Consider the following 27,687-nt stretch of genomic DNA (forward strand, 5'->3'; position numbering starts at 1 on the left):
CTTTTTTGTTCTCGCGGCCCCGTTGAGTGCACTTCTTTCCGAGCACCGGTGCTCCGCGGAGAAGCAATACCCGCAGAGCTTGTTTTTGCGAGTGTTGCTTCTCCGCAGTGCACCGGTGCTCGGAAAGAAGCGCACTCAACGGGGCTCAAGCAGGCACAAATTAGCGGAAAACGGCATTCACATTATGTTCTTCAAGACTAGCAATGATGACCAAGACGACATATAGGATGAGGAACAGCTCACTGGCATCATGCTTTCTGGCCTTGAAGCACATAATGTGAACGCCGAGCTGGCGGAATATGCTAGTCTTGACGACGATGTGTGTGTGAGTGAAGAAGTGAGAGTGAAGATGATGATGAAGAAAGGGATGACCCTCTACTAACTGTCACAGCTGCAGAGGCCTTTGAGCACATCGCTCGGCTCCGAAAGTTTCTGTCTGCAAAGGAAGAGTCCCGTAAAGAGCTACTTGCATTGGCTGGTATTGAAAATTTTGTTTTGAGATCTCATGTACTGACTAAACAGTCCACAATTGACAACGTTTTTGCTGGATGAATAAACTTAACGTTGCAGTTCTTTCACCAATGTGTTATGCCTGTACTTGCTTATAAATAGGCTTGGGTAGAGGAAACTGGCAAAAATCTGCTTTGTATGTGTAGCTATCCATGTAACAAATCTTAATGTTGTCTAGTATCATATTTAGATGAATTTTTGATAATTCAAACTTCTGGTTATTCAAACTAAAATCTGTGACTTCCTGGAGTTTGAATTAATGAGGGTCTACTGTAATTGTGAAAGCTTACTCTAAACCGTCCGAAAAACACCGCCGCCTGATCGTACCAATGTAATTCTCATCAAAGGTGTATTTCACTGGTGGATTTCACCTTGTGAAATTTCAACGCGTAGCTCCATTTCTATTATAAAATGAGATCAACAAACTTGGCCGGGTCAACGGCGGACTTGTTCAGCGACTATACTAAATGTTGTTTGCGAGCGCCGCTGACCTTGGCGAGTATGTTGGTCTCTTTTTTTACTAGAAAAAAGCACCACTTTGAAATTTCACAAGATTGAATTCACCACTAAGATATATGTTTAATAAATACCTAAGATTATTTGGTGCAGCCACCAATTTCTGAGCGAGCCTCGTCATTGATGTCACCCCACTTTAGGCTACAGGTGTGATTGTAGGTTCTGAAGAAAAAAACAAAATCGCCCACACCTGTTTTATTTTTTTTATTTTTAGTTTAGCGCCTGTAGACAATGTTGCAAACTTATTTTTTGTTTACTCGAGACTTACACGAGGACAACATGTCAGGATGATTGTTTCCTCTTTCTTGTTTAACCGCAAGACCAGCAGATGCGGTCGTGGTAGCGATAGATCTGCTCCCATTTCACTTTCTGGGCGTGCACGTAGCAACAAACGGTGCAGCATAGCCACTTTACCTTAATTTTTTATAAATATTTGAAAACTGTAGGTTATTCCAATGTTTGCAACAACCAAAAAGCAGACAGGCAGTTTGTGTAGCAACGCGAGACCGTCACATTGGTAAACAAAAAAGTGTGCCAGTCAAACGCACTATCCCAGAAACGCCAACTCCGAGGCGCTCGCTCTGCGTGGCCCATAAGTGACACGACAGCATACCTAACCAATCTGCTGACTTGTATCCACATACAAATAAAAAATGAAGGAACACAAACATGAATTTTCCTTGAAGTGGCAACTGCAAACGCGGGAGTGCTTTGAAGGCTGCCTTTACGAGCCGTCCGCATTGTATCACTGGATTGCCCGAATCCGGAGCTGCCGCTTCGTCGAGTGCAGGCTAGATAGAAGGATACTCAAAGAAGCTTAAACTGCGACGACACTTGCTGTCGTTGCTGCAGCCAACAACGAAACAGCGCTAGGGCCTGTCGGAGAGCTTCGAAACGCGCGACCACCGCTGCCTCCTGCAGCCCCGAGCCGGACGTACCACGCCACCAAAAATGGCGAACTCCTGTCTGCTGCTGCCGCGCATGCGCCGTGGAAACCCTGGAAAAGGCCCATTGTGCTGTTGATGCGATTCCCGTCGGGCATCGCGTGTTGCCGACGGTAATTGGGGCTTAGAACTATGCTTAGAAGTGGACAAGTGGAAAGTTTGATACTGCCGCGCGCCAAGTAGGCAGCGCAGCCGTAGCCTAACGGTTATCGCGCTTGCCTCCCACGCGAAGGGCCAGGGTTCGATTCCTGGCCGCGGCTATGCATTTTTGTTAACACTGTAATGTGATGTTCTGGCGAAATCGAGAACCGTCTAGCTGATTCGAGGTCAGAATGTTCTACTCGTCGAACCTTCTACGTCGAATGCTCCAGAAGCCAACGTGTGTACAAAAGCGGCTCCGCGGGCAAGCCGGAGCCAGTTTTCGCCTAGCGTTCGACTCTGCTGCTACGCCGACTTCGACGCCCGCGACGCTCCGTTATTATCTTTTGTACCCTTTTATTTTTGGCACAAGTTCGCCACATTAAACGTTTATTTCTTTCTGTTTATTTATTGTCTATTTGTCACCACCCGTGACATTTTGGTGGAGGTGCGGGGTACCGCATGCCCGTGCAGCGTTCCCCTCCAAGAGCCCGCAGTGCAAGTCCAGTTCGAAGCCCAGTGAGGAGAAAAGTCCCCGCGGAACCCGAAACTCGGACCAGTCGCCGCACCCAAGGACTACACCCGGAATACGGATTTCTGCCACCCAGGACCAAGCAGCCAACGAAGCCGACGATGGACGGCCAGCAGTCACAGACCCCGGCCGCTCCTGCCTTCATCTACCTGCCAGTCGCACCCCGGACTCCGACGCCATTCCACGGGGACGCCCACGAAGACGTCGAGGACTGGCTTCAACAGTACGAGCGGGTGGCCCAGCACAACCGATGGACGGAGGACCAGCGCCTGCAGAACCTTTACTTCGCGCTCGAAGGAACGGCCAGGCACTGGTTCGAGAATCGGGAGACATCATTGATCTCGTGGACCGCCTGCAAGCATGAGTTGAGGCGAACTTTCACTAACCAGTATCGACGGGAGAGGGCCGAGGACCTTCTTCGAATGAGAACCCAGGGCGCAAACGAGACCATCACCAGTTTCGTCGAGGATGTCCTGCGCCTGGTCACTCGCGCCGACCCTCAAGCCACCGACAAAAAGAAGTTGCGGATCCTGATGCGAGGCGTACGAGATGACATCTTCGGAGGCCTCGTCCGCAACTCGCCGACCACCGTCGAAACGTTTGTAACAGAGGCGACCAACATTGAACGGGCCCTGCAAGCACGAGCCGCTCACTTCCATCGAGCTCCTGCCGTCGCTGCACCCACGCCGTCAAGCTGCGCCCTCAGCCCCAATATTCCGGGGATCCGAGAAATAGTCCGGGACATCGTCCGTGAAGAACTGAAGAAGCTGATACCTGCCGCCGAACGTCCAGCTTCACTCTCGATCGCCGAGATTGTTCGAGAAGAGGTCCAGCAAGCGCTCCAGCCAGACGTTCTCGCCGACGCCGCACCGGAACCACCAGCTGTGACCTATGCTGCCGTTGTTCGTCGTCCGCAGCCTCCTATTGCTCGGCAGTACCCATCTGCACCCCGACGAGAAATCTCCTCGCCGCAGTACGCGCCGCGCCAAGAGCAGTGTGGACTTCGAAAGACCGACGTGTGGCGCACGGATGACGGACGCCCGGTGTGCTTCCACTGCGGGGAGGCTGACCACGTTTACCGGAGGTGCCCCTACCGCCAGCTCGGCCTGCGAGGATTCGCTCCAAACGACCGTCGACCTCGTTTTGGAGAACGACCAAGGGACATCGAGGAATACCTCCGTCGCCCTCCGTCACCAGCGCCCACCGCACCACGAGGTTCCCGTTCTCCATCCCCCCGACGTTCCGCGTCGCCTTTCCGTCGGTCGCGCCGTGACAGCCTGTCCCCCCTATCTCGTCGGGAAAACTAAGTACGGCAACGCCTGGAGGTGCCGTTGCCGAAGATGACCTGAGTAAAGAGCCTCCAAGAACGCCGGAGCGCTCCCACTCTCCCAACGCCACGCATCGCTACGACGCGCCTGCAATGGTGTCCAACAACCTAAACGTCGTCATCGACGGCCACGACGCATCGGCACTCGTGGACACCGGAGCAGGCTACTCAGTCTTGAGTGGGAGGCTCTCCCGCCGCCTTCGAAAAGTCATGACGCCGTGGGAAGGACCCCAAATACGAACCGCCGGAGGACATCTCATCACACCAGTCGGGAGATGCACTGCTCGCGTCGAGATCCACGGTGAAACGTGCCCTGTCAAGTTCGTCGTTCTGCAAGACTGTTCGAGGGATGTTATCCTCGGAATGGACTTTCTCTGCGAGTATGGCGCCGTCATCGACCTCGGAACAAACCGGCTGACGCTACGAAAACCTGCTCCACCAGCGGAGGAACCCCAAGCGACGTCACCCACGGTCCGAGTCCTCGCAAATCACGTAAACCTACCACCGCGGTCGAGTGTTTTCGTACTTGTCGGGATCGATGAAGCTTCCTGTGGCGAAGTTCTTCTCGAGGGAAGCCTCCAATTGCTCCTGGGAAGAGGCATAGGCGTCGCAAGGGGAGTAGCTGAACTTCAGGATGGGCGGACTGTGGCCCTCGTGACGAACTTCCGAAATGAAACGCAACACCTCGCGAAAGGTGCAGCCGTGGGCCACGTCGAGGAACTTCGAAACGCCGCCGAAATCGCCACGATTACTGACGAAACCTCGCCACCTCAGCAAGACAGTCCGTCGCCAGCGCAGCTCGACATTGACCCTAAGCTTCCGAGCACGAAACGACGGCAGCTAAGTGACCTCCTCGCCGAATACAGTCACTGCTTCGCGACGTCGTCGAGGGTGCGCCAAACCGCCGTTGCGAAACACCGCATCATTACCGAGGACAACGCGCGCCCTGTACATCGATCGCCGTACAGAGTCTCCGCTAAGGAAAGGGAGGTGATCCATCAGCAAGTTCAAGAGATGCTGAATGACGACATAATTCAACCTTCAAGCAGTCCATGGGCCTCTCCAGTCGTGCTGGTTAAGAAGAAGGACGGAACGCTTAGGTTCTGCGTGGACTACCGACAGCTGAACGCGGTGACGAAGAAAGACGTCTATCCGCTCCCCCGCATCGACGACACGTTAGACCGGCTGCGCCAATCCCGATACTTTTCATCGATGGACTTAAAGAGCGGCTACTGGCAGATCGAAGTCGACGAACGGGACCGAGAAAAGACAGCCTTCGTCACGCCGGATGGACTGTACGAGTTCAAGGTGATGCCCTTCGGACTGTGCACGGCGCCAGCAACTTTCCAGCGTGTGATGGACACCATACTAGCAGGACTGAAGTGGCAGAGCTGTCTCGTCTACCTCGACGACGTCGTAGTGTTTTCCGGCGACTTCGGCGAGCACTTGCGACGACTCCGAGCTGTTCTCCAAGCCATACGGACCGCCGGACTCACCCTGAAGCCTTCAAAGTGTCGGTTCGCCTATGACGAACTGAAGTTCCTTGGCCACGTGGTTAGTAACGAAGGCGTCCGCCCAGACCCCGAGAAGACTCGCGCCGTCGCGGCATTTCCAGCGCCGACAGATAAGAAGGCCGTGCGAAGATTCCTTGGACTTTGTGCCTATTATCGACGCTTCGTTCGGGATTTCGCAAGGATTTCCGCACCACTTACGAATCTCACGAAGGACGCCGAGAAGTTCGAATGGGCCGAGGAGCAACAGCAGGCATTCGACGAACTGAAACGATGACTCCAGACTCCTCCTGTGCTTGGACATTTCGACCAGGATGCGGAAACAGAAATTCGCACGGACGCAAGTAACGCGGGACTGGGCGCAGTACTAGTCCAAGTGCAAGAAGGCATCAAGCGAGTCATCGCCTACGCAAGTCGGACATTGTCCAAGGCGGAGAAAAATTACTCCACGACTGAGAAAGAATGCCTTGCGGTCGTCTGGGCAATAACGAAGTTTCGTCCGTACTTGTACGGGAGCCCGTTCCGTGTAGTCACGGACCACCACTCGCTCTGCTGGCTTGCGAACCTGAAGGACCCGTCAGGACGCCTCGCTCGATGGAGTCTTCGACTACAAGAGTTCAACATGACAGTGGTCTATAAGTCAGGCCGCAAGCACAGCGACGCCGACTGCCTGTCCAGAGCCCGCGTCGAAACTCCTTCCGGCTGCAGCAACGACAATGACGACGAGTGCTTTTTAGGAGCAGTGAACACCGACGATATGGCACGACGTCAACGGGACGATCCTGAGCTGCGCGCATTAATCGAGCACCTGGAAGGGGGCAGGAGTACCGTGCCACGTGTCTTCTCACGAGTACTGCCGACCTTCGCCATCCGACAAGGTGTACTCTACAAAGAGAACTTCGGCGACAACAACACACCGTGGTTGCTGGTAATCCCGAGTGACCTTCGAGAGGAGATCTTCCAAGCCTGCCACGACGACCCGACATCCGGGCACCTTGGTTACAGCCGGACACTGGCCCGTATTCGTGAAAAGTATTATTGGCCGAAGCTCCCCAAGACCGTCCACCTATACACACGATCATGCCACTAGTGCCAGCGACGCAAGAAACCGCCGACGAGGCCGGCCGGACTTCTGCAGCCCATTTCTCCTCCAACTTCACCCTTCCAGCAGATCGGAATGGATCTACTTGGTCCTTTTAAGCCTTCAACGTCGGGGAACCGCTGGATCATCGTCGCCACAGATTATCTCACGCGGTACGCCGAAACGAAAGCTCTTCCTTCAGGGACTGCTGTGGAAGTCGCCAAGTTTTTCATCGAGTCCATCGTCCTCCGGCACGGCGCTCCTGAAGTTCTGATTACAGATCGCGGATCTTCGTTCATGGCCCAGCTGACACAAGAGATCCTTCGTCTCAGTGGCACCGGCCATCGTCGAACCACTGCATACACCCCGCAGACCAACGGGCTGACCGAGCGACTCAACAAGACGATCGCCGATATGATCTCTATGTACGTCGACGTAGAGCACAAGGCGTGGGACGAGGTGTTGCCCTACGTCACGTTTGCCTACAATACGGCGGTTCAGGAGACCACTGGATTCACCCCTTTCCAGCTGGTGCATGGTCGGAAGGTGACGACCATGCTGGACGCAATGCTGCCCCATGAGCCATCTGACAATGAGAGTGACGACGTCCAAGCGGTTGCTCAACGCGCCGAAGAAGTCCGCCAGCTCGCCCGACTCATGATTCAAGACCAGCAACGCGTCGACGCGAGCCGCTACAACCTTCGTCGCAGGGACGTTCACTTCCAGCCCGGAGACAGGGTGTGGGTGTGGACGCCCATCCGTCGCCGCGGCCTCAGTGAGAAACTGCTGAAACGGAGCTTTGGACCATACAAGGTACTTCGTCGCCTCGGCGAGCTGAACTACGAGGTGATGCCCGACGGAACAAGAACATCATCACGCCGCCCACCACGACCTGAAGTCGTCCACGTCGTGCGCCTGAAGCCGTACTACGCTCGATAGGACTGTGGATCTTATGTGTTTCAAGTGACTCTTTAGTTTGCCGTTCTTTTTATGTGCTTTGTTTTGTTTTGGGATGCATCGGGGCGATGCACTTTTTAAGGGGGGAGTAATGCCGAGCGCCAAGTAGGCAGCGCGGCCGTAGCCTAACGGTTATCGCGCTTGCCTCCCACGCGAAGGGCCAGGGTTCGATTCCTGGCCGCGGCTATGCATTTTTGTTAACACTGTAATGTGATGTTCTGGTGAAATCGAGAACCGTCTAGCTGATTCGAGGTCAGAATGTTCTACGCTTCGAACCTTCTACGTCGAATGCTCCAGAAGCCAACGTGTGTACAAAAGCGGCTCCGCGGGCAAGCCGGAGCCAGTTTTCGCCTAGCGTTCGACTCTGCTGCTACGCAGACTTCGACGCCCGCGACGCTCCGTTATTATCTTTTTTACCCTTTTATTTTTGGCACAAGTTCGCCACTTTAAACGTTTATTTCTTTCTGTTTATTTATTGTCTATTTGTCACCACCCGTGACAATACAACCTTCACGAGTTCAGTTACATTTTTTTTTTAAGCATGGTGCACGGTAGTAAAAGGCTTAGAGAAACTATTTGATATTCAATCAAAAATATTCGGCCAAAACCACCATTTACTTTGAATTCGCATCAAACTCAAAATACACTATTTTCACATGCCTGACTACTTTTGTGCTTGTTGTTTGTTTTTGGATAAGAATTTGCCTCCACATCTGGAAAAATTTCCCACCCCATATTTTTTAGTGCTCATATCTTCATCAGGGATGGACATTAGTTTTGGATTTTATAGTACTCTCATAGCTACCGAGACTTTTTTTATAGCTAGGAGCCTTACTTAACTGCATTTATGTTTTTCTTTGCTTTTTTTGCTTTCTTTTTGTCAAAGAGTCTGTCATTGTTAAGCATGTTTTATGAGAATCGAAGTAGGAAATTGGCTTCAGTAAAAGTAACAAATATTAACTTTTCTCTCCATGGTGGATATGGGTAGTGCAGTCTTTCAGTGCTTTCAGAATCAAAGTGTATTTGGGGACAGTTGAATGGTGTTTCTTCGTTCACATTTCAAAAAGACTGACCTCCTAGTCATTGCTTGATGTCTCAAACTGGTTGGATGGGATGATTTCAGGACGTCCAGTGGAACATTATGGAACTTCCCATCTACATTGTTATGGGAGCTACTGGTAAGGACACAATGTTGGATCTCTGCTGGAACCTCTGACACATGTCAATCAATTAATCAATGCTTCGTGCAGACGATAGGTGCAATATAGGCTTCGCTGTCGCTGTTCCAATATGTGCCCAATCAATCAATGAAAACTATGCAGACCATAGGTGCTTCACAGCATTTGTTTCTACCATCTTATAAATCCCAATAAATAAATTCAAACTTGCAGTTGTAATGAACACTTCATGTAGACAGCTCGGACATTATGAATTGTCTGCTTTACAAACAGCCAATCAATTCATCTAGACCGCGTACATAGTTGTCGTGCTAATAGTCATTCTCATAGCTGCATTACAAACTCCAAATAGGCAACTCAACAAATCAATCAAACACTTAATGCTCATGACAACATGATCTCTTAGGGCTCAATTACCGCAATAATCTGAAGAAAAAAAATGACATCATCAATAGACATTTTTGACGCGATAGCGTTAAGGAGCCAGCCTCAGTGGCGTGGTAGTAAAGTCGATGGCGTGGCACAAATCCTGATTGTTGGATAGGGTCATGACGTCACAGCCACGTGACCTCGCACGGGAATTTTAAACAATCCACAAAGGTCACGTGAAACGTGACGTCGCGCGTGGAGTGTAAGTGATTAAAAAACATGACTTGTAATGTGAATTAAAGGTCACCACATGTCTCAAATGATTTTGCTTTATAAAGCAATTGATTTGCCTTAAAGAAAAATTTTTAAAATTTTAGGCAGGATTCGAACTTACGATTTTCCGGTTGCGAGCCAGACACACTACTGACTACGTCACGCAAGGCACGCTTTCACGGCGAATAAGAAGGCAATGCAAACAGGGCCCCGTAACGCTAATGTGTTCCCCTCTTAAAGGCGAAGCTTAACCGTCCTCCAAGTTTTTGTCCATGCTCTTGCATAATATTTGTATTATGTATATCTTATATTGAAAGATAGTTTCCCAGTTCGATCTTCAGTGGGGTCTAATGTCCTCCTTACATGTCCAGTACGTTTTGTACCATTTTTCTAGATTTTTCTAGAGCAGGTTGCAAAAAGGAAATGACACATCAGCACTTTCTGCCCTTCACTGATAAGTTGAACTACAGTCATGGCTTTTTAATATGGACATCGTTAATATACAGCATGTAAACCAACGGCTTTAAGGCACTTCAGACGGCTCACAAAAATCGGTTTCTCAGCATGTCACGCTGAAATATGCAACAAAGGTGCATGCAGGTAGTGAAAGTTTACAGGGAAAAAATTCCACAATGCTATTTGATGGTTTTAATAAAAATAAGCTTACCGTAAAATACCGGGCAAGCGACCACTCAAACTTTTGAGATAATCGCAAAAAAATGGGGATGGGTGCTTTTCCGGTCATCAATTTTACATATAAATGTTTTGTGCATATTTTCTCAAATCTTACAAATTTGGTAATGGGCACTTAATGTGGAATAAGCGGATGCGCAGTATTTTACGGTAGACACATTTTTTAGGGATGAACTGGGTGAGTGCATGTATTTTTTTTTTGGTAGAATGGACACTTCACATTATGAATGATTTTGGGAGGGTATAGAGGTGTCCATAATAATAAGACATGACTGCAATGACATGAAAAAAAAAAAAAAAAAAAAAATTCTTGCTGTTTCAAAAAAAAAATTTTTCATATTTTCTCAAAAACTGCATTGACTCATTTCTGCTTTCTCGCAATGGTTCGAGTATTTTCAACAATGGTTCTTTTTGCTTTTATTTTGTTCTCAGGAGGCCTTTTGGGAGCCATTTTTAACTATGTCAACTTCAGGCTGACAGTCTTCAGGATCAGGCGAGTGATATGGGCTTTGCTTGCACCATAGGATATGACTGCTCAAGTTTAGATTGATTGTTTTTTTTTTTTGTCTTGTAAGGAACTCAATATGCTACCTGTAGTTTTACAGAATTTTAACACCAATATATTTTGATGACTCGGTTCGCAGGCGATAAAAATACTAAAGGAGGAAAATAAAAAGAAATCTGAATCTCGTATATCTATTTTTTTCTCTCCAAAAGCTAGGGTGCATAAACTGGAATGGATAGCTATTTGATGCTTCATGTATGTGAACAATTTTCCAACAATCAAAAACTTGTAGTTTTTTTTTTTTTTTTTAGATTCAGTGGAATTATTTTTTTATTGCTTTCCTCCATTCATGAAATCATGCAAGTTGTTTTGCAGCCTAAAATGAAAAGAGGAAACAAAATTGCCATAAGTCTGGAGAAAATAAAGATAAGCTCATTATAGATGTGGGACAAAATGTAGCCTACATAAGCAGTCGTTCATAGATCATTTAGTGACCACAGATGTCTTTATTTGACAAACACTTATTTCTTACAAAATTATTCATGTATTGTGACAAAAAATGTGCTGTTTGAAGTTGTTTGAATAATTTTGCAATTAATGCTTACCAAATTTTACTCCGTTATGGGGAGGATAAACATTTAGTTGCGGTAATCTTGCAACCAAAATACCCTTTAATTATTTTTATTTAGTCAAATCATATAGAAATTGAAGGCGCCTCTTCCAAGAGTTCCTTTATCCCTTCTGCCGCAGTCAGGAAATGCTATGAAATCTTGACAGAGGGCGTTTCCTCCAAACTGATCAGAGGCTGAAGTTTTTTCTATATTCTTTGCTCGTGAATGCAAAAGGCTGGTTAGCCCTAATTTTCTTGAAGGCATAAGAGCTACAAAAATTAATTAAATCAATGAATAGGACAAAAACGGGACGAGTCTTGGCTCGTCTTCATCCCGTTCGTTATTTTTTTGTCATTTATTTTTTTGTCATTATTCTTTGACTAAACCAATGCGCTTCCTTCCATTGAGCACAAGAGTAATGCCGCCTAGATATTGTGCTTAGGTTTTAAAATGTATATCTTATATTGAAAGATAGTTTCCCAGTTCGATCTTCAGTGGGATCTAATGTCCTCCTTACATGTCCAGTACGTTTTGTACCATTTTTCTAGATTCAGGTAAACGATCGATGAATTGACTGTTTGCTACGACAGGTACCTCTACCGTCGCTGGACAAAGGTGGTGGAAGCAGTGATGGTTGCCGTGGTGACAGCCTCGGTGGCCTTCCTGATGATTGACGTGTCCACGGACTGCAGGCCGCACATGGACGAATTTAAAGACGACTCTCTTCAGGTTGGTGGGACAGATTGTGAACACTTCCACATTGGTCTCAAAGACGGTGAAGAAGCATGGGGAAAAAAGACGGGGCACAAGCGAATCGATTGGCGATTTCATGAGCAGCAGGCTCCAACCGTTTGGCCTGGCTTCGATGTCATTCTTTTGCCTGTAAATTCGCTGTCGATTTAAACACCGCCAACGACCAGGAGTTCCTTCACAGAAAGTGCACCTTCGTTCAAGTGGTTCAATTGGAAAGGATAATATAACGCGAGCGATCGACCGATCGTGTCTGCTTGCATCAGCTCTGAATGAGTAGTCTCGTACGTACTGAACTTTGTTAAGAAACGTTAAACCGTTGCGAGCAGCAAGTTGCCAGCGATTATTGCGAGGGAGATCGGTGGCCGAGCGTCAGCAGCTCGGCGCATGTGAAGCAAAAGTTCATGCTGCAGAGGATCCTGGGTTCGATCTTTGTTCCTGCCCGTTTCGATCCGAACAAGCGCTGTACCGGCGTGTGGTTATGTATCACTACAGCGTGATGTACGTTCAAGACCCCACGCCGGCGATACTACTGCACTGGCTAAATTTTGCGTTTACGACCAAGACACCGGACGCCCTTCGAGGCCGACTTGACCTCCGACTAACTAAACGTGTACACAATTATAACAGGGATCGTTGCCGACCTTGCCGGGCCTCCGAAAGTGCCGGGAGCATGCACGCAACGAAGCGTCATCCCGTATCGAAAGTTGAAGTTGCCAGGACGCCGCCGACATAGCGCTCGCGGCAAGTGCAGTACCGGGTAGTGTCGTTTCCGAACGCGGCCGTTCACAGCCTCGATTCGTCTCAACTTCTTGCACTCCGCGAATGGTTTGGAGCGAGATCGGGTACCTGCGCCACCTCCGACGAGGTTTGGGTTTGGTGCGTCTACAGTGGCAGCAGAGCTATTTTGTGCGGGTGTGCAGAGTTTGGGGGTGTGCTATTCTAAAACTCTCTGCAGTGGAATCTCGTTAATTGAAACACGCGGATAATTCAAACTAATGTGCAGGTCCCATCATACGAGTTTCTAGGGAGGAAACTCCCAATAATTCAAACTTTGCATTCAAACAAAGTTTTGGTCCCCCCTGGGTTCAAATTAACGAGATTCCATCGTTATATCCTGGATTAAAAAATTGGAGTGCCCACCTGAGAGAAAGCTTGCCTCTCCGCTCCGTTGCAGTTCAACTGTTCAGATGGGCGGTACAGCGCACTCGGCCAGATCTGGTTCCAGACGCCGGAAGCGAGCGTGCGCAGCCTCTTCCACCAGCCAGAGGGCAAGTGCCTAAGGGGTTTCAAGAACGCCCTTTGTTGTTTTGTGTGTCTAGGCACTGCCAAGTTAGTTTTGAGCTGCACGGTCGTGTATCTGCCTAGAGGAACGGGTAAAGTGATTGTGGAAGCAAGTATAGTGGCACGAAGGATCATGATGCCGCAGATTCCATTCTCGCGTGACTTGCCTTCGTTTGTTTCAGGTTTTTTTTTTTTTTTTTTTTTTTTTTTTTTTTTTTTTTTTTTTTTACATTGACATACCTTAAAATATTGAGCCTCGCAAAAGTTTGAGATACCGACGAAAGAATGGGGATGGTCGCTCATTAGGTCCAAGAGCAGGAATTGGGGCTCGTGGTGAGATAGTCCCACCCTCGTTTGATGGGTGGTGTCAGGGTCTGGCAAAACTGCCAGTGTTTAAGGCAGCCGTGACGTCCTCGACGGGCCTGCTTTGCGCCAGCAGCTCCTGCTTCGAGCGTTACCGCTCTGCACCGACACACATGCGTAAACCTCGTTGCTTCACACCGATTTTTCGGAGAAATAGTTAGGCACAGAAGAGCACCTCTGTTGGCTCAGTGGGCTCAAAAGTTAGATGGGCTGGGCACTTGATATGTCGTTTGCCTGTTTTAAATGTTTCGAAAGCAGGGGGTAGGACGTTTTCTGCGAACTGGATGCATGTTCGGTATTTTACGGTAATGTTGGTGGTCTGGCGTTCGTACGAATTAAATTTTAAATTTTGTACTATTCGTTTTTTTACGAGGCGAGCCTCACACTAAGTATTTCTCCGATATTTCAGCTTGTTTTTTTGTCATCGTAAAGGAACCAAAGAAACGAAAGTGGAAGCAACCCAGAGCAGCCGGACCCTGAGTCGGCAATTTTTGCGCAGAAAAATGTTCCGATTTTGAAATGCAGGTGTATTCGGTCTCGACAGTTCTGCCCTTATAGATTGTTTCCCCGGAACCCGGGGAATCTCACACCTATGTCTTATTTTCCGAAACATAAGCCCCGAAAGACCCCGATCTTTAAAAGTTTGTGGCATTTTCGGTGATTTTCTGCCCAGGGCATAAAGCCTCGGTGGCGTCACACTGTCACGTGACATCATGTGACATCACAGAGTCACGTGACACTAACGGCTTCATATATTCACAAAATCCTCGCAACGTGCCCTTGAGAAGACCCCTTACTGCGCGTGCAAAGGGACGGGTGCAAAGAGGCCCCTGCCCCATAAGTGCCACTCATTTAGAGTGTCTTAGGCAAACGCCAAAGAAATAGCCAGCATTTTTGTTTGACACCCAAAAAAGTCGAATCTAGTAGAAGAAGAGGCAAACCCTCACAAAAACATCCCCAAATTCAAAGAAAAAATCTAAGTGAAATGAACCCCGAAAACGTGGAACCCTCACTGACGAGTGATGTCACGGCCCTGCAGGGACGTGGAGCGCCGCCACGCTGGGGGGCTTCTTCGTGGTGTACTTCTTCCTCAGCTGCTGGACGTACGGGCTGAGCGTGTCCAGCGGAGTCTTCATCCCCACCCTGCTCGTGGGGGCCGTCTGGGGCCGCTTGCTCGGCATTGGCGTGCGCGCCATTTTCCCCACAGCCGTGAGTGCCCAACAGATCGCCTCGAGCGCTCCTCTTTAATGCTGGATGAGAAACGCGGCACTTTAAAGGGGTACTCTGGCATTTTGTTTGTAGTCCCCGATTTGCCCCAAAATTTGCTAATCACACCAACAAACATCGCAGAAATAGTAACCGAAATATGGCCAAAATAATTTTTTTTTTACAAAAAATACCAAATTACAAGTTTGGTTTTCACCGTGTTTTTCAAAGTGAAAGTTTCTGCTGGCAATGATGAAAAAGTGACGTTAGCAGAAGGCAGGGGTTCACTCCCTTGGGTTGTAGACTTTGTTCCCATCTGACTACAAGCAGTTTCATTCTGTCAAATGAATGCTTTGGAAGCTCGCTCAACACCTGTGCTCTTGCACGAAACAAATGCTCCGCAAAATCCATTTTTAGACTGCCCGCTCGACCTGCAAGCCTGCCTTCCTCTGACATCATGCCACTGAAAAGTGTGGGTATATTTGAATGTTGGTTTTGGCATCATGTTCAGTTGGCACAATAACCTTTCTGAATTTTGCTATACTGAATAGCATTGTGGAAAAATGAAAGGCCGGTGATTCCGAAAATAAAGTTTGTTGGGGTAGCTAAAAAAATCGCTGGAGTGCTACTTTAACAACTAGTTCAGACACTTGTGACCGCTTACGACCCCGTGCCTTAAAACCTCTGAGGATCTCTTACGACGAGAGAACGAACTGTCTCCATCTGTTGGGTTTTCGTGGGACTTATGGCGTTTCCGTATATTTCCTTTTTTTTTCTCATCATTCTTTCTTGGCTCGAAAAAAACTGTTTGACAATGCTTCAAACAACCATTTTTTGAGGACGCTACGTACCATATTTACACGAATGTAGGTCAACCCATTTCTAAATTTTTGAAAATCTGTACTGGGGGGGGAGGTCAACTTTTAATCGAACTAAAGCATTCCACTGCCAACAAAAAACAAAACAATCACGTTATCAAGAACACCTCGGCTTGTTATGAGTTCAGCCGGCTGTACCTATAGCATTGCGCTATTCTGTGTGCTCATATTAAATTTTTTTTTTCACAAACGAGTACCGTATTTACTCGCAGAATTAACGCACCTTTTTTTTCTGAAAAATCGATGCAAAGTTGGGGGGGGGGGGGGGGGGGGCGTTCATTACGCGAAGTAAAATTTTTGCGTCCCTATTTACTCGCATAATGAACGGACTTTTTATCCTGAAAAACCGAAGTAACTACTTATCTCTGCGCGCGGTGCCCGACCCTGTAACCAACTAAACTGTGCAAAAAAAAAAAACTTTTTTTTTTTTAATTTTTTTTTTTTGCCGCCTTTTGCAAGCTGTTTTGTTTGCTTAGGCAAGGGCTCTCCGCTTATCTTTCTTATCTCCTTGCGCGCGACGCACGACCCCAGTAACCAAACTGTGCTGTGCAAAAAAAAAAAAAAGAAAAAAAAAAAGCTCCTCTTTGTTTTGTTTTCTCTTAGTTTAGTAGTTTTTTTTTTCTTTTTGCCCCCTTTCGCAAGCTGTTTCGTTCGCTTAGAGCGCTTCTCCGCTTCTCTTTCTTACCTTTTTGCGCGCGGCGGTGCGCGAACCCAAAGTCCAAACTGCGCTGTGCAAAAAAAAAAAGAAAAAGCTTTTTTTATGTTTTTTTTTCTTGTGTGGGTTGGATCTTTGGGAATTTTTTTAACGCCTTTTGCAAGGCGTTTTGTTCGCCCACGCTGCCCATGCATTCGCGACCTCTCTGCACCAGGATAAAAAAGTGCCTTCATTTCGCGCGCGTGGGGGGAGTGGGTCAACATTTTGACGCCCAAGTTGGGGGTGCGTTTATTACACGAGTGAAAAAAAAAGTCGAAATTTTGAGAGCCGACTTGGGGGGTGCGTTCATTACGCGAGTGCGTTCATTTTGTGCGAGTAAATACAATATTATTGATGGCGATTTGCAAATTAACTTGAATGTACGGCCTTCGGGGGGTGCCGGCACTCCTTGTAAGAGCCACTCTGGAGGCAGCATTGCCGGAGGCCGCTGGAACAGCCTCACGGCTCACTCCCCACACCCTCTTTTCACAGTTTTCCGCATAATTCACGGTCGCATGTCGTTTGATCGAGTTTTGAGATCGTGCTGGAGCGCTAACTACATTTTTTACATTGACACGCATGATCCGGGCAGTTTAGGTTTTCGGTGCTCGTTTATGGACATTCTTCACCCAGAAGTAACCAAAAACTTTGCTGTTGGACGCAAGTTCGACCCGTTGGAGCAGGTGATGCTCCAGTGGAGCCTGCAAAGGCGCAAGATCTTAAGCTCTGATGACAAACGAAGAGGCTTGCGTGAGCCAAAGTCTGGATAGGTGGTTGTGCTTTCCGGAGTTGGAGGTCAGGCTTGCAACGTACGCCCCAAAAGTGTGCAATCAGTCCCTACCCGTGACGTGCAACGTGATCGCCGAGCAAGCGTGGAAGATGCGGTTGATGCTCTCGTTTGTGAAGTGGGAAATTGTGTTGGACGACGCCGACGACGTGCTTCCAGAACGTAGCAGTGATGACGACGGGACTGACATCACCAGTGCAGACGAGTCGTAATCTAGTTTCGGACGGAGTGAGAACGACAAGCAGTAGTTTCAGTTGTCCTGCCTCCAGTGTGAACTTCCTAGTTTCAATAACGCCTGGGCATCTCGTGCACGTCGCACATGCATGCGCAGCCAAGGCACGCCAGAAGGCATTGATCACGTGTTGGAAGCTGGGCTTTCAAAACAGATACTTTGCCGTTCTCACATGTTCGCAGTAAAATATGCGTCTAAAGATTTTTTTTTTTTTTTTTCGGATGTGCAATGTGTGTGTGTCGCCTTATAATCGAGTTGACTTACAATTGTGTAAATACGGTATGGTATGTATGGTCTTGCAAATACAGCGAAACCTTCTCTCTAGTGAAATGCAGTACCAGAATCGCCTCGTAGATGGTGCGGTATGTGAAGTGCCACGAGCCGACCACGTGCACGTTTTGTGTTCAAACGGTGACCGCCGCCCCATGTCCTTGCCCGTGGCAGACGTGGGTGAACCCGGGCAAGTTTGCGCTGCTGGGTGCGGCAGCCACGCTGGGAGGGGTGGTGAGGATGACCCTGAGCTTGAGCGTCATCCTGATCGAGGCCACCCGCAACATCACTTTCGCCCTGCCGATCATGATCGCCCTCACCGTGGCCAAGTGGGTCGGCGACTTCTTCTCCGAGGTGGGCACCGTCCCGATGAAGGCGCTCGATTTCCGGTGCCCCTAAAATGACCAATTGGTTTCACCCGCTACCCCCAAACGGGAAGTGAATGAGCAACTTGAAAATCGAAACACATGTACCCTATTTCCGGGACTGTAGTCCCCGAGCACGGTCCGGATGGACCGTACTCCGGAAGTGAAAATTTGGAGTCGAAACTAAGTTTTTGGTTAGGTAGTCCGCATCGATGCCTAGTTCGCATTTAGTGCCCGATCCGAGCATAAAAATTATTGTACGCAGCACACCTTGACAAATGCCTGCTCCACTAGCTCACAAAGAAGCTTGTATCATAAATAAGTTAACATTGGGGAGTTCTAGAATAACATACACAATTTTAGTACTTGCGTTAGCGCTAAATTTAGTCCTTGCGTTAGCACATGCCACACAAGAAAGCTTTAGAATTGTGTTTTTCCGCTGCGATGCAAAAACCCGAGCATCTCGCGCTTGCAATTCCACCAGCATACAGTAACGATTTTTATTTCATGGACCAAATGCTGTAACTCGAGAAAGAACCAGTGTTTTGACCCGAAGTAACATTTTGGATTTGTTTAAATGTAAGAATTGGAATCTACCAGTCGTGTCCGCTTGCATTTCTTTGGTTGGCAAGAGAGGTGTCGTGCGCTGAGCTACGCATACTGTACCTTCGCCGAAAAAACGTTTGCGGGTGGTAAGCAGCAAGTTGCCGGCATTCGTTGCTCACATTGCTGGGTCTTCCAAACCGTTTGTGACAGGCACCTCTCGTAGAAGTGCAATGTCATCTTGTGTTGGAAATCATGGTCACGAGGATGCCGTCGACGTCGCGTTCGCGACAGCCGCTGAAGTGGCCATGGTCCTGGAAGCCGCCGTTTTCTAAATTTGCTGGTCTTGGCTGCAGCCAACTCCTCGCATGTCTAGAATCCTTCTTGAAGGAGCGCAAAGGCTCTTTGCATACGCGCGCTGCTTCCAAAAAATAGCGCGCGCAAGACGCGGTTAGTGTTTGGCATGTGCAGTGGCGATGCCGCCATTCCTTGGGTATGTAAAGTCTTTGCATATGCTATTCTAAAACTCCCTGTTAATATACTCTTTTTTCATAAAATTCTTCACTTCTTATAACAGTGAACAATCTAGAAAAAAAAACAAAAAAACCTGTAGTCTGAATCGGGTAAAATTTCAACTTTTATAGTCTGCGGACTATAGTTTGGAGAATAAGGTATACGTAAATAATTTGCCTAACCATAATTGATAACGATTGAGTGCTGGTCAATAGTCCATCCAAGTGATTGCGGTATATAACGAAATAATTGCGCAAAAATGTAGAGGTTATATTGTATTTGTGAGTCCCGCAACGAGGTCTTTTTCCTGCCAATTGCGATCGGCCTTGACGTCGCCAAGTCGGTTGGCAACTTCTTCTCGCAGGTGAGTGCAGTCCCAACCGTAGCGAGGATGACGTTCGATTTACAGTGCCTCCAAAATGGCCGATCAGTCTCATCTTTTGCATCTGAATAGAAAGTGCTGGAGTGGAAAGAGGAGTGCTCTTTGCTGCACAGTTAGTGCAAACACTACGTCGGCACTTTTTGACTTTTTGCTCAAGCGGGGCTATGATTAACACCAATAGTGATTGCCTAGGCATGTGCCCAAAGTTAACAGATTCTTTTGCACTGGTAGTTTTATTGACAGCCTGCCAGGTGCAAGAGAAAGCAGGAAAAAGAAAAAGGCGATCGCTTGTTCCTGGTAACACTGCTACACTGCTCTCTCCCTGCTTTCGTTTACAGGTCTATACACAGAAGGAATGTGCCTGATTACAATTAGCGGCTTTTACTTGCTGGTTGTAAGTGAACTCGGCTGAAAAGTAGAAAGGGTCTCTGTGGCATCATTTACAGCCTTGCATAAAAAAATTAAAAGAAGACGGTCGCACTGTGAAATTTGTTCAACGTGAACATTTGCAGGGACGTGCGCCCAAACTCGCTTTGAGTGTCAAGACTTACGGGAATGTCTTAAGTTGTAGACATGTCCGACATTGTTGTGGAGGTCTTACGGAGCGGTTATCCTGAAGGAAGGTTTAAACTAACATTTTTCTTACCTAGAAAGGCACATTGAAATGTCCCAAAAGGTTACCCCACCTCCTATCCAACCATCCTTGATGGGCAAGTAGAAGCAATTGAATAGCAGACTTCATATATTTATAACACAACTAATCAACTATTTGCCCTTGCACCTACAGCATAAGTGTCGACTAATCTTTTGTTGCTTTTCATAAAAATACTTTGTAGGTGTATTATCTTGTATGACAGATAGTTAGATGTTTTATATTACAAACTTTCGATGTTAACTTTCTATGGTCTGCTTTTATGCAATTACGTCCTGCAACTCCTCACCCCTTTGCAAGGCTTACATGGGCTCAATAGATGACGATGATGATGATCATCTATTAGCTGAAGTTGAGGCTCTGCTATATTTGCATTGGCCTATCTTTTCCCATAAAAACCATTTGTAATACAGTCGAACCTCGATATAACGAACTTCAATGTAACGAAATCCTCGATTTAACGAAGTATTTTATTTTTCATAATTTCTTGCCCATAGACCCCATGTATTTTTAGTCTCTATATAACGAAGTCTATTTTGCTGCTATTTCAATATAACGAAGCGCCATTGCCATAGAAGGCAATAAATAAATCAACTCTAAAAAACAACTTCGCAAAAAAATTGTGGCTAAAAAAAAAAAAAAATTATGCGCAAACGCGATCGCTTGATAGGTTACTTCACGGGGACAGGCCTTCCAACGTTCCTAGGCTGCCCGAGGACGCGGCGCAGGTAGCGCCGGCGAGGCATGCGGCAAAGCGGATTCCGCGAGGCTGGCCAGAAAATGCCGAGCAAAAAGTTAACACGGCATAACAGCATCACCACTGACATTCACTGATCATCATACTCCACTGTATCGCGGGTAGCGCGGGAGCCAACTTCAGCGGGGGAGCGACGTGATGGCGCGACCGCGCGACCGCACGGGCAGTGCCATCTAGGAGAAGACCGAGAAGACCGATTATCGTCTTGCGAGCGTGATGTAAAGCAAAGGCGCAAGCACACTGTGGGCGCAAGGGGGCAAGTAAACTGTGCGGTCAAGAGTGCTGTGTAGGTTGGAAACATTAGCACCGCCTAAACTAAACAGCTTTATTTTTTAACCGGGCGGTTCACTCACGTGCTTGCTGCCATAAGTAAACGTAAAGTTATTTCTTTGGATGAGAAAGCAAATGTTTTGGACGCCATCCTGAAGAAACTGCCGAGATCACGAGCACTCGGGAAGTGCTCGACGCAATGGACGTACTGAGGAGGTACACGGCGTCGCATGGGCAGCAAGATGCCGTGCAAGCGCTCTGGGCGCTCGAACGCCGTATTGGCCGTATGACGCCACTGCTACTGTCAGACAAGGCGCAAGCAAAACTAGCGGACTACTTTGCCCCTAAATAAATGTCATTTTCGGTGAGTTTTCATACCCGTAAAATGTTTCGGAATTTTTTTTTCGCATGTTAAAGCCAAATTTCGATTTAGCGAAATTTCAATGTAACGAAGTAAATTGCGAATTTTACCGACTTCGTTCCATCGAGGTTTAACTGTATGATTTCTGTTCCATTTCTGTTTGCGAGATGAGTGTAATATAAAGAAACCACATTTTCCGGTGTGCACCGGAAAATGTACAAGACGCACTGACTTGCATCAGTGTGTCTCGTGCATAGTTGTGTCTTGTACGAATTTTTTTTATAATGTCAGAAGGAGCTGTGGTTTAATGTAACTATTGGGGTTATATATTTTGTTTGATTTGTTGACGAAAATATTAAAACAGGCTGCTCCCAGTTGTACTTATATCGCAATCACGATGCACATTCTTGAGCTTATCAATGCAGTTTCACTGCACCGATTGTACAGCGAAGTGTGACTTGTACGAAAACGAGACTTATGTGACAACTTTTTCAAGAAAATGGATGTTTATGGGGAACATAAATTATACAGAATGGCTTTTTTTTAGACTTCACAGATTTGTTTAAAATAAGCCGTAAAAGTTATACTAATCCAGTCTGTGCAGGTGGATTGTACGGCCGGGGTGACATAATATAGGGGGCTAGTCATCACAATAAGTAGAAACTTTTGCTAAAATTTGTTAATTAACTCTTTAATTAGTGAAAATAAACGTGGTTTTAGTTAGAAACTTGCTGAGCATCATCAAGAACAAATAAACCAGTAAATTTCAGAAAGCGCACCATTGCGCCTCTCGCGAGCTGCACATCTTTCTAAATTTACTGTCGCCGACTGATTTTTCGAACGGCGATCATTCGGACTTGTTCGATATTTCGGATTTAAAGGAGGAACTGTGACCCACCTGATAGAAATAGTTCATATTCACAACCGATGTTTCAGGCAGCTTGAGGTCGGAAAGTTCAGTTTTTAGGACAAAATCGTTGCGAGCGATCATTCTATGTTGGTTACACATGGATTGGCTTTGTTTGGCAGCTCTACCTGAGCACCGCTAAGTCCTGCTGCTAGGTGGCCCTATGCTACGGCTTTTTTTTCTCTAGCTGCGCATCATTATCGTCATCGTTTTATCATTTTGCTTTGTTCATTCTCCATTCTGCAGTCGTGGACTTGCGCCTCTCATCTCGTCTCAGTGAATCGTGTTTTCGGACTACGCTGGCTTGGACTTCGGGGCCCTATCTGTTCTTCCGCCGCCGCAAAGTGTCGCCAAGAAGCGTGGAAAGTGGTTGACCATAACGCTAGAAGTGAAGGCAGCGATTCTCTAGCTGATAGAAAGTGGCTGAACGCAAGCGGAGGTGTAACCTGAAGCAAGGCACCGTTGAAGGCTTTTTTAAGCCTGCTTAGACGTATTAAAGGCAAGTTTTTTAATGTGCTGATTTTTTAGAACGCAGCTCTTAGGCGCCCGTTTCCGGCTTGAGCGGCGTCACTGTCGCATAATGCGATGCGCGGCGTCAATGTCCCATAATGCACTGGCAGGGGGAGGAGGAGGAGGAAGGAGGAGGGGGAAGAGGGGAGTAGGAGGGATGATGAGGAGGAGGGAGTAGGAGGGGAGGAGCTTGAAGGATGAGGGGTAAAGGTGGAGGTGAAGGAGCAGGAATAGGAGGGGAGGAGGATGAAGAGGAGGCAGGAGGGGAGGAGTAGCAGGGAGGATGAGGAGGTGAGGAAGAGGGAGGAGGGGTATACCCTCCCCTGAGTACCCTTCCCTCCTCCTCCTCAAGAGCGGCACTCTAATTCGGCCTTACAGGGTGTTGTAAACGCGTTTAATTTTTAACTGCCCTATTATTTGGATATTCTTTTGGTCCTTGCGAAGTCCGAAAAATCTTTCAACGACTGTACTGATTTAGTGGTTTTCACTGACACTAAGCAAATTTGTAATTGGAACTATTTTTTTAATAATTAAAAAGTTGGCAGGTTTCAGTTAATGGTCCAACTTTTTGTGACAGTTAGCCCCATATATTATGTGCCCCTGGCCACCACTGCACAGAGCGGATTAGTGCAGATTTTACAATAAAAACAATCTCTAAAGCCTAAAAAAGAAACACCCTGTACAACATTGTGACTTACCTGCGGTCTGGAAGATAGGGTGAAACCTCACGCATACCACGGGGTACAGTTCACAATCTGCACGTGGCTCACAGTGAGCATCCTCTTGTCGCTGCAGGGTCTGTACGACATCCATCTGCAGCTGGCGGGAGTCCCCTTCCTGGGCTGGGAGGCGCCCTCCAAGTCAAGCCACATCTCCGCCAGGTGAGGGAGGGACGCCATCCTTCCTCTACCCTTCCTTTGGCGCCGTTTCTCGAACCGCAGAGTTCAAAGTTCAGACGAACCCACTATGGTGTAGTTCCGCAAAACACCATCTCCCTTCCGGTAGGCCACACTGCACCATGTTGACAAAGGGTGTCTGCCACTTTTGCTCGTTTGTTTACGCAAAGACGCTTTGTTATTGGCGTTGTTTTCGGCGTTGGCGAAACGCCGAAACGTGGTGAGGGGCCTTGTCGCCGACGGGACTCAATACGATCGTGGACGTATTTTGATTGCACGAATCACAGTTTATTTCGATTTGTTTCTCTTCGGTGTCGGCATCTGAGGGAGCCTTTAAGTACGCCAACGAGTCGCCTTCTCGATCACAGTCTTCTGTTAAGTCCAAATACAGACCGGTATGTATAGAAATAGGGTGCCAGTCAATCCTTTCTCATGTTCCCAGCTGCTTCAAAACATGCAGTCAATCATGCTTGAAAAAAAAAAAGAAACAACCTTGATTGAGCTCGAAAACATGGCCTCCATCTAAAGAAAGGCATACAGTGAAAGTTCATCAACATATCTTCTGTCGAGATTTTGATCCAGAAGTACCTACCGTGTTTACTCGCAGAATGAACGCACTTTTTTTCCCGCAAAATCGATGCAAAGTTAGGGGGGGCGTTCATTACGCGAGTAAAATTTTTGTGTCGGTTATTTACTGGCATAATGAACCTTTTATTATCCTGAAAAATCGAAGTAACTTCTTATCTCTCTGCGCGCGGCGCCCGACTCCGTAACCAAACTAAGCTGTGCAAAAAAAAAAAGAAATCCTCTGTTTTCTTTTTTCTTAATTCCTTGTTTTGTTTTTTTTTGCCGCTTTTCGCAAGCTGTTTTGTTTGCTTAGGCGTTGCTTAGGCGAGGGCTCTCCCCTTATCTTTCTTATCTCCTTGCGCGCGGCGCACAATCCCCGTAACCAAACTGCAGTGTGCAAAAAAAAAAAAGAAGAAAAAAGCTTTTTTTTTTTGTTCTTTTTCTCAGTTTTTTTTTTTTTTTTACCGCCTTTCGCAAGCCGTTTTGTTTGCTTAGAGGGCTTCTCCGCTCCTCTTTGTTACCTCCTTGCGCGCGACCCCCCGTAACCAAACTGCGCTGTGCAAAAAAAAAAAAAAAAAGAAGAAAAAAAAAAAAAAGCTCATCTTTGTTTTTGTTTTTTCTTAGTTCCTTGGGTTCCTTTTCTTTCTTTTTGCCGCCTTATGCAAGCTGTTTCGTTCGCTTAGAGCGCTTCTCTTTCTTACCTCCTTGCGCGCGGCAGCGCGCGAACCCAAAGTCCAGACAGCGCTGTACAAAAAAAAAGCTCCTCTCGCATGTTTTTTTTTCTTGCTTCCGTTGGATCTTTGCGAATTTTTTAACGCCTTTTTCAAGGCGTTTTGTTCGACCACGCTGGCCATGCATTCGCGACCTCGCTGCACCAGGATAAAAAAGGGCGTTCATTTCGCGCGCGTGGGAGGAGGGGGTCAAAATTTTGACGTCCGAGTTGGGGGTGCGTTTATTACGCGAGTGAAAAAAAAAATTCAAAATTTTGAGAGCCGACTTGGGGGGTGCGTTCATTACGCGAGTGCGTTCATTGTGCGAGTAAATACGGTATGTCACATGAAACCACCCTAGAGGTTTCGTGTGAATTTAATCGGAATATGACCTCTGTTGAAGAAAGGCAATTCCATCGCGCTTCGAAGTGGTCTGTAGCTAGACACCTCAAAAACACTGCCCCCATTTTTTTCTTTTTACTCCTGCCTTTTTTTTTTCTTTTTTTTTAAAGAATGCTTTAAACAGCAAAGAAAAACATTTTTGAGCTTTAGATTTTGTGCAAGATCCTACCTTATAGGTTGTGCAAAAGTTTGTGTTATTCTCTATTTCCTTGCATATGCCAGGTGTTCCAGTAAAGACTCGAAAATTCCTACTAATATGGTAGTTGAGAAAAAAATACTTCGGGAACAAACCACCAGCCACGGTGGACATCGGAGATTGCGGAAAACTTACTAATTAGCTAAAAAAAATTAACCGAAGTTTACTATTTAACTTTTGAATGAGTGAAAGGAGACATGGTTCTAATCAAAAACCTGCCGAGCGCCCTCTAAAACCCCTAAATCAGTCAATTTTAGGAATTGACTGATTTAGGAACCATCTATTTTCTTCTTGGTAATTATATAACCAATTAGTATGTCTTTTGACATCCCTAAAGTCTGCTGTGACTAGCAGTTTGTTCCCAAAAAGTTTTTTTTTTTTTTTTTTCAACCATCGAATAGGTAGAAATTAACGGAAGTCTTTGCTGAAACACCCAGTACACTTTGCACCTGTTTACGAGTGTTTACTGTCTCGGCTGCTCTGTGATAAGGTTATCATTTATCAGTATGCTTGAAATGCTTTCATGTTTCTCTTTTGTGAAATGCAACAGAATTTTTATCCCTGAAGGATGTTCGTTGCAGCTCATTAGCTAAATTTAGCGGAAAACCTGATTGCTGTATTGGCTGTCACCATATTTTTCTGTCTATAAGTTGCACCATCGTATAAGTTGCACTTGTACGGTTGGCACTGCAAATCTGCATCGATAAGCTTACATATGTTAATTGCAAATGCAATATATATGGAAGCGGGAGCCAATTTCAATATTCCTGCCAATTATTAAAGCTAGAAATGTAATCCCCATGGCAGATTCGTGCAGTCGAAGTTTCTATTTATAAAAAGATTGCAAATAAGTCACGTCGTCGCATAAAACACGCCGACAAAATAATGGAAAAAAAAATTCTCAATTTATACGTTGGTCAGTACGGTATATGCAGAATTGGCACAAACACGGCTCCCCGCTGATGTGCACAGAGAGAGCTCAACAAACATCCGAAGAGCTGCAAAGGATCCTAAATACTGTCGCACCGCATCTCTTTTGGCAACAGCCAGAGAGAAGGTGTCATATTTTTGTCTTTGTATCGATTCACATTGTTCGTTCAGTCATGCCACTTGCATTCTCCATGCAGGGAGGTGATGGGTTACCCCGTGATCACCTTCCGGATGGTGGAGAACGTCGGGAACATCATAGACGTGCTGGCCTCTTGCCCCCACAATGGCTTCCCGGTCGTGGACACTCCGGAAGTGAGTTTGCGCCGTCCCCATGATCGCTCGTGCCATTCGTGAGCAGGACTCCGTGTTTTCAGGGTTTATATTTTTTTTCAAATTCGAGGGCTGTTCCTGGGGATTCGCACGGATTTTGAGTTTTTTTTCGGGGGATTGTTTTCAGTGTCGAACGAAGCGGTGGCATTTGGGGGAACTTGTGTCAAAAGAAACGTGATACGGGCTTGCAGTTCGCTAACCTCTGGGGTGCACGTGCGTGACTGGAAACACTTGGAAGATGTCCCAGTACCGATACTGCCACGTGCATGGTTGAGAAAGAGCTTTTACTCGGTACTTTAGAAGATTCAAGTTTACTCTTACCCCAAGTAATCGACGCTCGAACGTTCTGAATCGAAGATTCGGTAAACCAAGCGTAGTAGATAAGGAGCCCAACGTGGCCTTGCCGATGCTCGCTGCTGCTTTCTCGATGCTCATTCTTTCTTTTGTTTCTGGCAGAAGTTTGCCGCTTAAACCTTTATTTTCAGTTTAATGCTTAGCTATCTTTTTTCATCCCTGAAACTACGAGAAAGGAGCAAGATAAGGGGAGTGGTTCGCAAAAAAAGAAGGAAGCCTCGCGGGTAATGAAATGGAGGTTGTGTTCCGGGTCAACAAAAAATAAAGCTTTAGATAAACGTTTCGTCACGTGAGGCTTGGTTTTTTTTCTTTTTGAGTGTGGCTCTATTAGGGGTTTTTCGGTTTTTTCCCACTTCAATAAAACCAGCTCGAGGGTTACTTTTCGGGGTTTGTCGATATACACACAAAAACGCGGGACCCTACGCACAAGCTA

At 46.9% G+C, this 27,687-nt stretch overlaps 1 protein-coding gene across 1 annotated transcript in view; it reads left to right on the forward strand.

Moving 5' to 3' along the window:
- The window catches only part of LOC8026981 (H(+)/Cl(-) exchange transporter 7), a 60,543-nt gene that overhangs the window by 20,151 nt on the left and 12,705 nt on the right, over positions 1–27,687 (forward strand). Inside the window, exons 11-18 of the mRNA XM_029977599.4 lie at positions 8,640–8,694; positions 10,462–10,522; positions 11,736–11,874; positions 13,073–13,166; positions 14,582–14,751; positions 17,784–17,963; positions 23,665–23,750; positions 26,768–26,882. Coding sequence (XP_029833459.3) covers positions 8,640–8,694; positions 10,462–10,522; positions 11,736–11,874; positions 13,073–13,166; positions 14,582–14,751; positions 17,784–17,963; positions 23,665–23,750; positions 26,768–26,882 — 900 coding nt within the window. The remainder of the gene's footprint in view (positions 1–8,639; positions 8,695–10,461; positions 10,523–11,735; positions 11,875–13,072; positions 13,167–14,581; positions 14,752–17,783; positions 17,964–23,664; positions 23,751–26,767; positions 26,883–27,687) is intronic.

The sequence above is a fragment of the Ixodes scapularis genome, unplaced genomic scaffold (assembly GCF_016920785.2).
Source record: "Ixodes scapularis isolate PalLabHiFi unplaced genomic scaffold, ASM1692078v2 PGA_scaffold6__148_contigs__length_123643588, whole genome shotgun sequence".
Taxonomy (NCBI): domain Eukaryota; kingdom Metazoa; phylum Arthropoda; class Arachnida; order Ixodida; family Ixodidae; genus Ixodes; species Ixodes scapularis.